The sequence below is a fragment of the Acomys russatus genome, chromosome 13 (assembly GCF_903995435.1).
Source record: "Acomys russatus chromosome 13, mAcoRus1.1, whole genome shotgun sequence".
Lineage (NCBI taxonomy): Eukaryota > Metazoa > Chordata > Mammalia > Rodentia > Muridae > Acomys > Acomys russatus.
The window spans coordinates 71,018,895-71,031,001 of NC_067149.1; the positions used below are offsets into that span (position 1 = coordinate 71,018,895).

Consider the following 12,107-nt stretch of genomic DNA (forward strand, 5'->3'; position numbering starts at 1 on the left):
AGGCAGTTGTGAGCTGCCGTCTGGTTGCTGGGAACTGAACCAGGGTCCTTTGGAAGAGTAACCAGTGCTCTTAACCTCTGAGCCATCTCTCCAGCCTGAGACTTTTTAGAATTCTTCATATTATATTGTCTCCCCCGGTTGCACTGTACTTTATTCTGTTCATTATGTTTTTTATTATTTCACGTGTGAATGTTTTTGCATACATGTATATCTGTGCACATAGTGTCCAGAGGCCAGAAGAAAATATCAATTCCATAGATAGATGGTTGTGAGACACCATGTGGATGCCTGGAATCAAACGCAGAAAAAGAACCTTTTATTAGACTAAACGGGAGAATTGTAGAAGGAATCTCTTATGTATTATATGGATGCAACACCTGTCAATTAAAAACCCTATGGCTGGGGCTGGAGAGCAACCACATGATGGCTCATCTATAATGAGATGTGGTGCCATCTTCTGGCATGTAGACACACCCCGGAATAATAATAAATTATAAATAAATAAGTACCCTGCGGTCCATAGCTTAGGCAGGAAATAGGGGTGAGACATCCTGCAGGCAGAAGGGAGTCTGGGATAGAGCCAGGCACAGGAGATTCAGACCTGACAAGATTCATCCAGAAGGATGCTTTAATCTAGCATCAAACTGCTTCAGTTGTTGTGTCATCAAGCCTTGTTTCCAGGACAACTTCAGAGCAGCTAGCTTAAATGGTCCAGAGTCACAGACTGTTCCAAACAGGGCTCCATCTAAGCCTGTGTTTCCCAGCACTTAGAGACTGAACAACGAATGTTACTGCTAGCTTGCTTAACCATTTCCCCAAATTTCCTTTGGGCCCCCCAAAAAGCATCCTAACCCAAATCAGCAGGACGCAATCCATAGAACAACAACATGCTATTCCCTTAGATTAAGGTGGATGCTTGTGATTGAGGGGAGTAGTTATAAGTTATTAGTAGTCTTGATCAGGGAAAAAACAAGGCATAAGAACTTAGACCCAAGGATTTCTCTTTTCTCTACCCTTCCTTCTTTCTTAGGTAAGGGGAAAGAGGTTGGGAAGGGGGAAATGCAATATACGAATATTATATAGGAACATATAGAAATAATAGGAAAAGGGGTGTATTATTGAATCTACTCTTAAACCAAAGAACATTTTCATAAACCAATAATCTTACATTGATACAGATTTTTATATATTGATACAAATTTAAGGTTCTCATTGATATAAATCTTTGTATTGTGATACAAATTTTAAGTTATTTTTTATGTGTATATGTATAGATGTTTCTGCTCTTGCACAAGGTATTGGGCCTTTCCAACTCATTTAAAGATGCAATGTTTACTTTCAGTTCTTTTAAAAGCTATTAGACCCAGCACTTGGGAGGCAGAGGCAGGTGGATTGCTGTGAGTTCGAGGCCAGCCTGGTCCAAGTCCAGGACAGCCAAGGCTACACATAGAAACCCTGTCTCAAAAAACCAAAACAAACAAACAAACAAGCTATTAGAAACTGTTTAGGATAATTAAATAATGCAAGTTAATAGTCAAACTCACTATCATGTCACTCACTAGTCTAGTTTACCACAAAATACACATCCTAAGTTTAACAGATAGTGAATAGCTAAAAACAATGATTAAACACTATGTAAATATATAGCTAGATAGATAATGGTCTTCTACAGCTGTTCAGATGTAGCTGATGGACAGCTCATTCTCCACATGGGGGATGGGGGAGAGCAGGGACTGCCTCTGACATGAACTCTGGTGCCTGCAATTTGATCACTGCTCCATGGTGGAGCAGCCTTTTGGGCACACAGAGGAAGGGGATGCAGGCTATCCTTATGAGACTTGATAGACTGAGATCAGACAGTGGGGGAGGAGGCCCTCCCTGTCAAAAGTCTAGGGAAGGGAAGGAGGGTGGGAATGGGAAGATAAGAGCAAGAGGAAAAACTATTAGGATGGAACATAAATAAATTATAACTTAAAAATTCTAAGGGAATTAGCTAGATTTAAAATATGAATAATTTATTTTAACTTAGAATTCTTCTAAACAAATAAAATTAAAATATCTATAAAACTCTTTCCATAGAACATTGTTTTCCTCATTTAAATGAGACTATGACATGCTCTCTGGTTCTTAAAGAAATTCCAAGTATTTCCTGTGGTTAAAAATAAGTAAACAAACAAACAAAAATGTCTTCTATAGAATACATCATTTAAAGTTTTTTTTTTTAATTATTAGTTTAAGGCTATTTTGGCCATAAGCCATGTCAGCTCCTGGCAGCACCCAGTTCGACTTGAAAGAAGATGATGACCATCGAAGAGTCTCCGTTGGAAGATGGCTTCAAATGTGGCAAGTAACTACCGGGCAAAAAGCACTGCTGCTACTCAAATGCAGACAGAATGCTGTCCAATACGGGCAAAACTTGAATGTGTAGGGGTGGGGGGGGAGTCAATCGCCAAGCTCTGTCAAGATGGAGACCTTCATAGTTCCTGCTTCACCAATAAGTCTGTCAGTTATATTGGGCCAGAAGGCTGAAGATTGATGCTCTAATGCTGTAATACTGGGTGACTGTTCAGGCAGCAAACTGTCAATTCTCTTTTTGGAAGCTGCTCGTTTGCACTTGCTACATATTCAGATAATTTTATTCCTTCTCAAGTCTCTGGTGGGGTTGAAGATTAGTAGTTATAGTCTTACAATTACGCTTAAGTTGTTTAGGATTTAAGAAGATGTTTTTAGGGGCTGGAGAGATGGCTCAGAGGTTAAGAGCACTGTCTGCTCTTCCAAAGGTCCTGAGTTCAATTCCCAGCAACTGCATGGTGGCTCACAACCACCTATGATGAGATCTGGTGCCCTCTTCTGGCATGCAGGTGTACATGCAGGCAAAACACTGTATATACAATAAATAAGTAAATCTTTCTTTTAAAAAAGATGTTTTTAGATTGATAATGCAAGTAATAATAGAAAATGATTTAGGTCCAGAACTTAAAACTCACCAAGTTAGGCTAGGTAATAGAACATGTCTCCAAAGTTGACAAATGCATGTGAACTAGACATTGTGGATGTAAACCTTACCTAATAGTTTTCATAACTGTTTCATAATTAGTACTGTATATTAGTTTATTATTGAAAAAAGGGCCTTTTATTGGACTAAGAAAGAGAATTGTAGAAGGAATCCCTTGTATATTATATGGATGCAACACCTGTCAATTTAAAAAACCCTATGACCTATAGCTTAGGCAGGAAATAGGGGTGGGACATCTGGCAGGCAGACGGAATTCTGGGATAGAGCGAGGCACAGTAGATTCCGCTGCCCAGATGCGAGGAAGACAGATACATGGTGCCTGAGCTCAGGTAACTGGTCACGTGGCAGAATGTAGATTAGTAGTATAATGGGCTATTTTAAGTTATGAGCCAGAGAAGAGCCTAGCTGTATGGGCTAGGAATTTGTAGGATAATAATAGAGTTTCATGAGTTGTTACTCCAGTAGCTAAGGGGTGGGAGGAAAAACCACCCAAAACATAATGGCCTACTCCCACACACATGTATGTATGTTCACATAGTGCTCAAAGAGGCCAGAAGAAAACATCAGTTCCCCTGGAACTGGAGTTATAGATGGACAGATGGTTGTGAGCCACCATGTGGGTGCTTGGAATCAAACCCAGATCCTCCGGATGAGTAGCCATTACTTTTAACCACTGAGCCATCTCTCCAGTACCTATTTTTTAAAAGTCCACTGTTGCGTGTGACAGCTCACACCTGTAATCTCAGCACAGGAGGCTGAAAAGGTTTCCTACAAGCCAGCCTGCCCTACAAAGTGAGACTATCTCAAAAGAAAAATGAAAAAGGATGATTTTATAGAGTACACTTCTAGCCCTTTGACCGTAGGATCTCCCAACTCACACACAGATTCTATCTCCACTTCTTTTCTCATTCTCTTCCACTCATTCTGCTTGAGGCATTTCAGGAAATGTCTCACTGTGGTGGTTTGAATAAGAACGGCCCCCATAGGCTCATATATTTGAATGCTTAGTCACCAGGTCATAGCATGTTTGATAGGATTAGTATTAGGAGGTGAGGCCTCATTGAAGGGCGTGTGTGAGCTTCTAGATTTCTAAAGCCCATTGCGGACTCAGTCTCATGCTCTCTGCCTGCAGATAAGGATGTAACTCTCAACTCCTCTCCATGCTCACCACCATGATGATGAACTAAGCCTCTGAAACTGTAAGCAAGCCCCCCAGTTAAACGTTTCCCTTTGAAGAGTTGTGGTCATGATGTCTCTTCAGAGCAATAGAATCAACGTAACAGACAAGTGACAACGTTCTAACCACATTCTTTCCTTAAATGAAGCATGCTCCAATGAGTACATGTCTACCAGGATGCTCTTCCTCATTAAAGATTGTTAAGTAGGGGAAAAGACTTGATGACAGTTATTTTAATATAAAGAGAGGAGATCAAAAACAGTGGCACCATTAAATGCTGGTAAAGATATAGAGATGTGTTTTTTTATACTGGTAGAAAGAATGCCAACTAGTACAGCCACTATGGAAAATAATTTACCAGTTTCCTTCTTTTAAAAAAAAGAAAGCAAGCCCAGAGCCAGGCAGTGGTGGTGCACACCTTTAGTCTCTGCACTTGGGAAGCAGAGACAGCTGGGTCTCTGTGAGTTCGAGGCCAGCCTAGTGTACAAAGCAAGTTCCAGGACAGCCAAGGCTGTTTGTTACACAGAGAAACCCTGTCTCCAGGATGGGGGATGGGGTGGGGCAAACTAAGACTAAAACATGGGACCAGCATATGGGCCAGCAGTTACACTCATGAGCATTTGCCCTAGAGCAGAGTTCAGTGCTAAAGAAAACCTGTGTGTGAAGCCAGACATGGTGCTGCACACCTTTAATCGCAGTCTCAGGAGGCAGAGGCAGAGGCAGAGGCAGAGGCAGAGGCAGGTGGATCACTGTAAATTTCAGGCCAGCCCGGGTCTACAGAGTAAGTTCCAGGACAACCATTGCTGGCAGAAAAAGAAGAAAACTTGTACATGGGAGCGTGTGGCACTTTTTCTTACAGCCCAAACCTAGGAACTATCCAGTTGTCCTTCAGTGGGTGATTTGTGTAGTCCACACATAGAATGTTTTAGGGTTAGTTTTAAGTGTCAGTGGGACACAATCTAGAATTACTGGAAAAGAAACTTCCAGTGAGGCGTGTTTACACTAGGCTAGCCTGCGGGTAGCCTGTGGGTATGCCCGTGGGTATGCCTGCAGGGCTTCCCTTGGTTGAGGTCAAAGTCCTGCCCCTTATACTTGACAATATTCTCTACATAAGGGATCGTGAACTGTGTGACTAGAGAAAGCAAGCTAAGCACAAGAATCATGTTCCTCTCTGCTGCTTCCTAACGGGTGTGATGTGACTAGCTATTTCAAGCTCCTTTCAGAGTATTTTATCACAGAAACAGAAAGGAACTAAGTACAAGGAAACACACAGCCATATGAACAAATGTGCCGAGAACTACATGGAGAGAGCCAACCTTAAACTGATGTGGACGGCCTGTATTTATATAATCCCTTAAAACCATTCAAAGATCAAAGGGCTAAACATGGCAGAGGACATACGGGGATGGAGCCTGAGGATTTTGTGGTGGAAAATGTCTTATTAGTATTAGCATCCTGGCTGTAATATTGGACCATAGTTTTACAAGATGCTTTTGTCAAAGAAAACTGGCTAAGATGTAATGAATCCACCTTACTTCTTACAACTACATGTGATCCTACAATTGTCTCTAAATAAATAACTTAAAATACATAATTTAAAAGCCAACTTTCCCATATATTTTTCCTAGCCCTTGGGAAGACCCAATGTGGGGCTAGCTTTCCACCAACTCAATTCTGGCTAAGGTCATCTGGAAAGAGAAAAACTCAAGTGCATCTATCAGATTGGCCTAAGGCAAGTCTGTCAAGTATTTTCTTGATTAATGGTTGACATCATGAGCCCAAACGGCCCAAGTGCTTGCTGTTCAATCTTAAGAATCTCAATTCAGGGCTGGAGAGATAGCTCAGAGGTTAAGAGCACTGACTGCTCTTTCAGAAGTCCTGAGTTCTAGTCCCAGCAACCACATGGTGGCTCACAACCATCTAAAATGTTACGTGATGCCCTCTTCTGGCCTGCAGGTGTACATGCAGGCAGAGCACTGTGTACATAATAAATAAATCTTAAAAAAAAAAAAAAAAAAAAAAAAGAATCTCAATTCAGGGGCTGGAGAGATGTCTCAGCGATTAAAAGCACTGGCTGCTCTTCCAGAGGATCTGGGTTCAATTCCCAGCACCTACATTGTGGCTCACAACTCTCTATAGCCCAAATTTAGTCAGTGAGCTCCAGGCTTAGTGATAAACTGTCTCAAAAAAGGGAGAGAACAGGGTCTTGAGAGACAGCTCAGTAGTTAAAAGCACATACTGCTTCTGGCAGGTCCCACAGCCAACATGGTAGCTCACAAATACCTGTAATCCAGTTTCAGGGGATCCAATCCTCTTACTTTCTTGGGCTCTGGCATACATGTGGCGTGTGTATATGTATACGCACACGCACGCAGACACACACACACACTTTTTAAGGTAGAGAGAAGCCAGGCATGGTGGTGTGCACCTGTAATTCAAACACTTGGGAGGCACAGGTAGGCAGATCTTTGTAATTTTCAGGCCAGCCTGGTCTACATACGAAATTCCAGGACAGCCTAGTCAGCAAATTTATTGTTACAGGACTTAAGCTGAGAGAAGGGAGTTACCAACAATACTATAAATGATGACTGTGGGTGATGAGGAAGACTAAGACTCAGAGACTTAAGAAAGACCCTGCTGACTTGATGACTAGCTGTTCTTAGCACTGCTCTGCTGCCAGTCATTTATTTAAAAGTACCAGTGCTTCTCTGTGTACTTTGTGTTCTGGACATGAAAATCAAGAATCCAAACAACTTTCTGGCTTGGCAGATAAGGTGCATCAGTTGATAAGCAAAAATGTCCTTCTCCATTCTTTCATATATTTCTGAATATTGTAACAAAATACTTCTGAAAATAACTCCTTTTAGTAACTAAAAAATAAAAGATTTAATAACTAAAAGATTTAAATTTAAAGTATGAAATATGAGAAAATTCTATCTCAAATGAGTGCCAAAGTACAGTGGCTGCTGAACGATATAAGACAGTAAACACATATCCACAAAACCCTAATTTTCAGGATGAGGAGAGAAAAAGAAAACTATAGCATATAATATTTATGTGCCTGGCACTGTGTTGTTTAGATAAGTCCTTAGTAAAATTTCACAACTGCCCCATTACATCAATCCAGTTTATATGAGGGAACACACTCTTTTTAAAAAAGAGAAGAGAGGGAGGAAAAGAGAGCTCAAGCCCAGAGGTAAAACAGCTCACCCAAGGTTTACCAGGGGCAGCAGATGCAGGACATAAACACAAAGCCGAACCTTTTCCATCACTCAGCACTGTGTCTATGCATCCTACTAAGAGCAGAGTACTACATGTGCACCTCCTACTGTGCCTTGTTTTAACACACAGCAGACAACAAAATGTAGCTAAATGGAGGATGTGCTCTATGGCAAGGAAGTAGGAACAAGTTCAAGAAGACTATGCAGTTTTGCCAGTGGAAACATCCATCTTTTGTTTGGTTGGTTGTTGGTTGGTTTGGTTTTGGTTTTGAAGACAGGGTTTTGCCGGGCGTGGTGGCGCTCGCCTTTAATCCCAGCACTCGGGAGGCAGAGGCAGGCGGATCACTGTGAGTTCGAGGCCAGCCTGGTCTACAAAGTGAGTCCAGGATGGCCAAGGCTACACAGAGAAACCCTGTCTCGAAAAACCAAAAAAAAAAAAAAACCAGAAACAACTGGAGGTGCAGTTTAAGTTTTTTTATTGAGGCACAACAAGGCATTGTAACTTGTCTGAAGTTGAGGCAGTCACTTCAGTAAGCTGACCATTAACCCAGCTGAGTGCAAACAATGCACACTCACTGTGTGACTAGCAAGGCTACATCACAGTTTATAAAGTGCCAGATTAGTGCTAATTGTCACTCCGCTTCAAAGTCTTTACATAAAGAGGAAAACAAAAAATAAGAACCTCCTTCTTTCTCTAGAAACAAATATTTTCCCAAACCAGTCAATCACCAGGGCGAAGACTACCTTTCCTTAGATCATTCTTTTACTAGGAACTGAATTTCAATCTTGATAAAGAAGATAGCCTGAAAATGTAGAGTATTTCCAGCTACTTCCATAGATCGCTCCCCTGTGTAAGCGCAACCAAATCTGGTCTCCCTGGAGGAGCTGGAGAATGGCGTGGTTGCTTGCTGTCTCATGGTCTGGAGCACCATCATTGGCGTAGGCTGACACCAAGACCTCCTCATTCTTCATGAGGTTGACATACAGTGGTACATTCACAGCCAGCTTTAGCATGTGAAAAATGAACACGTACGTGCCATTCACTGGGCAGTTGAATCTACCAAGCTGAAGATCAAAGGTCTCTCCCAAGTTGTTCAGAAGAAGATCAAACACAATCGGCTGGTCTAGAGTTCCAGGAGCTAGATTGGACGTTCTGGCTGCTGAGAAGGCAACTCGCATTTGCTGAGGCAGGGGATGGCCGTGTACTGGCTGAGGCAGGGGATAGCTGTGTACTGGCTGAGGCAGGGGATGGCCGAATACTGGCAGGATGGTGGCTGCTCGGCTTGTCACTGGCACGTCTACAGGGGTCATGCTCCCAGAGTCTCCACTGTTAAAAGCCTCGCTGTCTCTCTCTGGGCTGCTCACCTGAGAGGAGTCACTCCACCCTGCTGTTCATCAATAACAGTGAGTTTTTCAGTGACACCTTAGCTTTGACAGGACACTTAACATTAGTTAGTCAGTGAAACACAAGACTTGAAAACAAGAGCAATAAAAATGTAGCCAGAAGATTCTAGGTAATCTTGTGTTGATTGTTTTTGTTTTCCTCTCCAGATGAGTAACTTACCAAAACTCATTAATATGACAAAAACTAAAACCAGACTTAGACATTTGTTTCCTCATATTTCTTTCATAACTCTCACTCAGCTAATTTTTCAGTGACCAATCTTCTACTCAGAGTAAATAATATAAAAGGGCTCAAGAAAATTTAAGATTTGCTAAGAGACATCAGCTTTTAGAAATGTTAACTACTAGCTATTCAGAGATGTTTTGACAGAAGGGCTAAGCCCCAAGAAATGCTTGGTTCTCAATCCAACTTAACGTTAAAATGCTTTAAAATTGTTTGTGTGTGTGTGTGTGTGTGTGTAACATGTGGGTGCCCACATGCACGTATATGAGGAAGTCCAGAGGCTGACATCAGATAGTCCCCTCAGGCCCTCTCTACTTATTTTTTTGAGACAGTCTCTCACTGACCCTGGAGCTCATGGCTAGTTGGTAAGAATGTCCTGGCAAGCCTCTGAGGTCTGCCCACCAACGCTACAGAGTTACAGGCAACCGCCACAGCACCCAGCTTTTTACATGGATGCTGAAATCTCAACGTAGGTCTTTATAGCCAAAGCAACCATCTCCACAGACCTGAAATAATAACCCTGCCCAGTATGAGGAAGGGTATTACGGACTCTGGCCATTTTCTCAGAGTATAAAGGCTGCTTTCCTTTAAAAAAAAAAAAATCTTTTTTCGAGACAAGATTTCTCTGTGTAACAGCTCTAGCTGTCCTGAACTCACTTTGTAGATCAGACTGGCCTCAAACTCACAGCCTCTGCCTCCTGAGTGCTGGGATTAAAGATGTGCACCACCACTCCCAGAAGCTGCTTTCCTTTGAAAAATGTCTCATTAGTAACTCTTTCAATTACACTGAATCATTTGATGGTCTCTTCTCACTTTAACAAGTGTAAGTAATTATACTGCCCTAAGTTTTAACTGCTACTTATTCACATCTACCATTGCACTAACACCAGTACCATTTATCTTAAAAGCCATCATTCTGGGGTCTGGAGAGGCAGCTCAGTGGTTAAGAGCACTTGTTGCTCTTGCAGAGGACCTGGGTTTGGTTGCTAGCACCCACATGGTGACTCACAGCATCTGTAACTCTAGTTCCAGGGATCTGATTCCTTCTTCTGACCTCCAAAGGTATCACCAAGCATGCATGTGGTATGCAGACACACATGCAGGTAAAACACACACAAAAGAAAATGAATACATTTTTTAAAAAAGGCATCATTCTGAAACATCAGACTCAACCTAAAGTTAGCATAGGGAATTGTGTCAAAGGTTAAATATGCTCATGTGGAGGGAAAAAAAACATTTTTTAAGAAAACATACACATTATGTGTAATAATATAAATGTATATGTAAAAAAGAAATATAATAAAAAATTACAAAATAAATTAATGAAAAAGAAAAAGCCATACACAATAAAACTGACAGTTTTCATATCCTTCCTAGTCTCCTGCCTCATTCAATACTTTAGAATTACAGTTAAGCCAACTGAAAACTTCAACAATAAGTGGTGAAAGCAGTGCGTGTTGGGGAGAGTTGGCAGAGGATGCAGTGAAGCACAAGCTGTAGTAAGTCTACACAGGCAATCAATCACTCTTACCTCTTGAATTTGTCTGAAGATCACTAGATGTCCCTGATCTTTTATAACATTGCTGGAAATTATCCTAAAATGAATACATGAATATTTAACTTGGCACCAAAAACCAAAACTATAGATTAATTAGCATCTCAGAAGCCCATGTAAAGGTGCAGTGCTGGGTAATGATGGCATTAGAGGCAGAGGGCGGCCTCTGTCACTCAGCTTGCACAGCAGAGCAAGAAGAACAATAAAGTCTTCAGTGTGACCCAGTTTGTAAATCATATGTTATGAGAGTCAGTGAGAAGTCAGTGGATAAAGACACTAGTCACCAAGCCTGACTGACCTGAGTTCAATCCCCCGAACCCACATGGTAGAATGAGATGGCCAATGCCTACAGACTGTCCTCTAACCTCTACACATTCACCACAGTACACACACACACACACACACACACACGCACGCACGCGCACGCACACACGCAAGAAAAATACTGGGGTGGAATAAATGTATGCCTAAATATGACCATAACAGAAAGTTTACAAGGTTTGCTAAAATGCAATGTCTAAACCCATATTAGTCTTGTCAGATATAAGGAAAAAAATCTGCTGAGTGATCAAATCAGAATAAACAAAGCAGTTAAATTTGTAAAGATGAACTCTGCTCTGTGTAACAGGTAAGTTGGAGGTGACTTAGTAACACTAAAAAACACAAGCTCTGAAGTTTAACAAAAATTTTTGCAATCCACTTTTTTTCACATTTGCTTGCTGTGTGACCCCAAACAAGGAATTTAACCTCTGAACCTTTTTCCATAAAGTGGAAGAGTAACTGAGCTTATGTGACCATGATTAAGTCCTTTAAGTCCCATCGTCCCTGAGGACAGGAAGTACGCCCATCAGTCTAACAACACCCATAGCTTAGGAGCCCCCAGACTGCGACTTGCCCTTTGGGAGTAAGGTGCTCCAGGCTCCTCTCTCGCTCGCAGCTGCAGCCGGCTGAAGTCCCCGTCAGAAGCTGGAGGAGCTCCTCTATCAAAGCCTAACCAACAGACAGACAGCACAGCAAAGTGATGGGAAATAAAGTTCACAGAACTCTTTAGTTTTAAAAGTTAAACTAGAGGAGAAAATTGGACAGATCTTATAATGTCACCATTAAATGTATGTTTTTTTTCTAGAATATGATATTATATTACTGGATTTTCCATTGTCAAAATTTGTGGCCTTGGTCTTTCCTTATTGCTTTCGCACAGGGCCAATGGAGAAACAACTTAAAGCAGACTCCAATATTATCACTTACAGCATGACCTTTCTGACCAAATCCAGCCACCAGAACTACATCATTTTCCTCCGTGAAGTCCAAGCAGCCATCCCTGGGCACAAACACTGTGACTGTCCTGCTGTTTTGGTGGGCTACACCCAACACACTTCGCAGATTTGGCTGTTGGGCTACAAACCTCCTTCCCCAGCACCATCCCCCTTTCCATGAGAAGCACCTCCAGGGCTTTCATGTACTGTTTGCCATGCCACTTCTGGTCCCCTCAGAGACTGCAAGCTTCCAGG

At 41.8% G+C, this 12,107-nt stretch overlaps 1 protein-coding gene across 1 annotated transcript in view; it reads right to left on the bottom strand.

The window, feature by feature from the left end:
• Window positions 1-7,879: 7,879 nt before the first annotated feature.
• The window catches only part of Caprin2 (caprin family member 2), a 50,249-nt gene continuing 46,021 nt past the window's right edge, over window positions 7,880-12,107 (bottom strand). The window contains exons 17-19 of the mRNA XM_051155630.1: window positions 11,492-11,586; window positions 10,573-10,636; window positions 7,880-8,802 (exon numbers count right to left, since the gene is read on the bottom strand). Coding sequence (XP_051011587.1) covers window positions 8,195-8,802; window positions 10,573-10,636; window positions 11,492-11,586 — 767 coding nt within the window. The 3' untranslated portion in view covers window positions 7,880-8,194. The remainder of the gene's footprint in view (window positions 8,803-10,572; window positions 10,637-11,491; window positions 11,587-12,107) is intronic.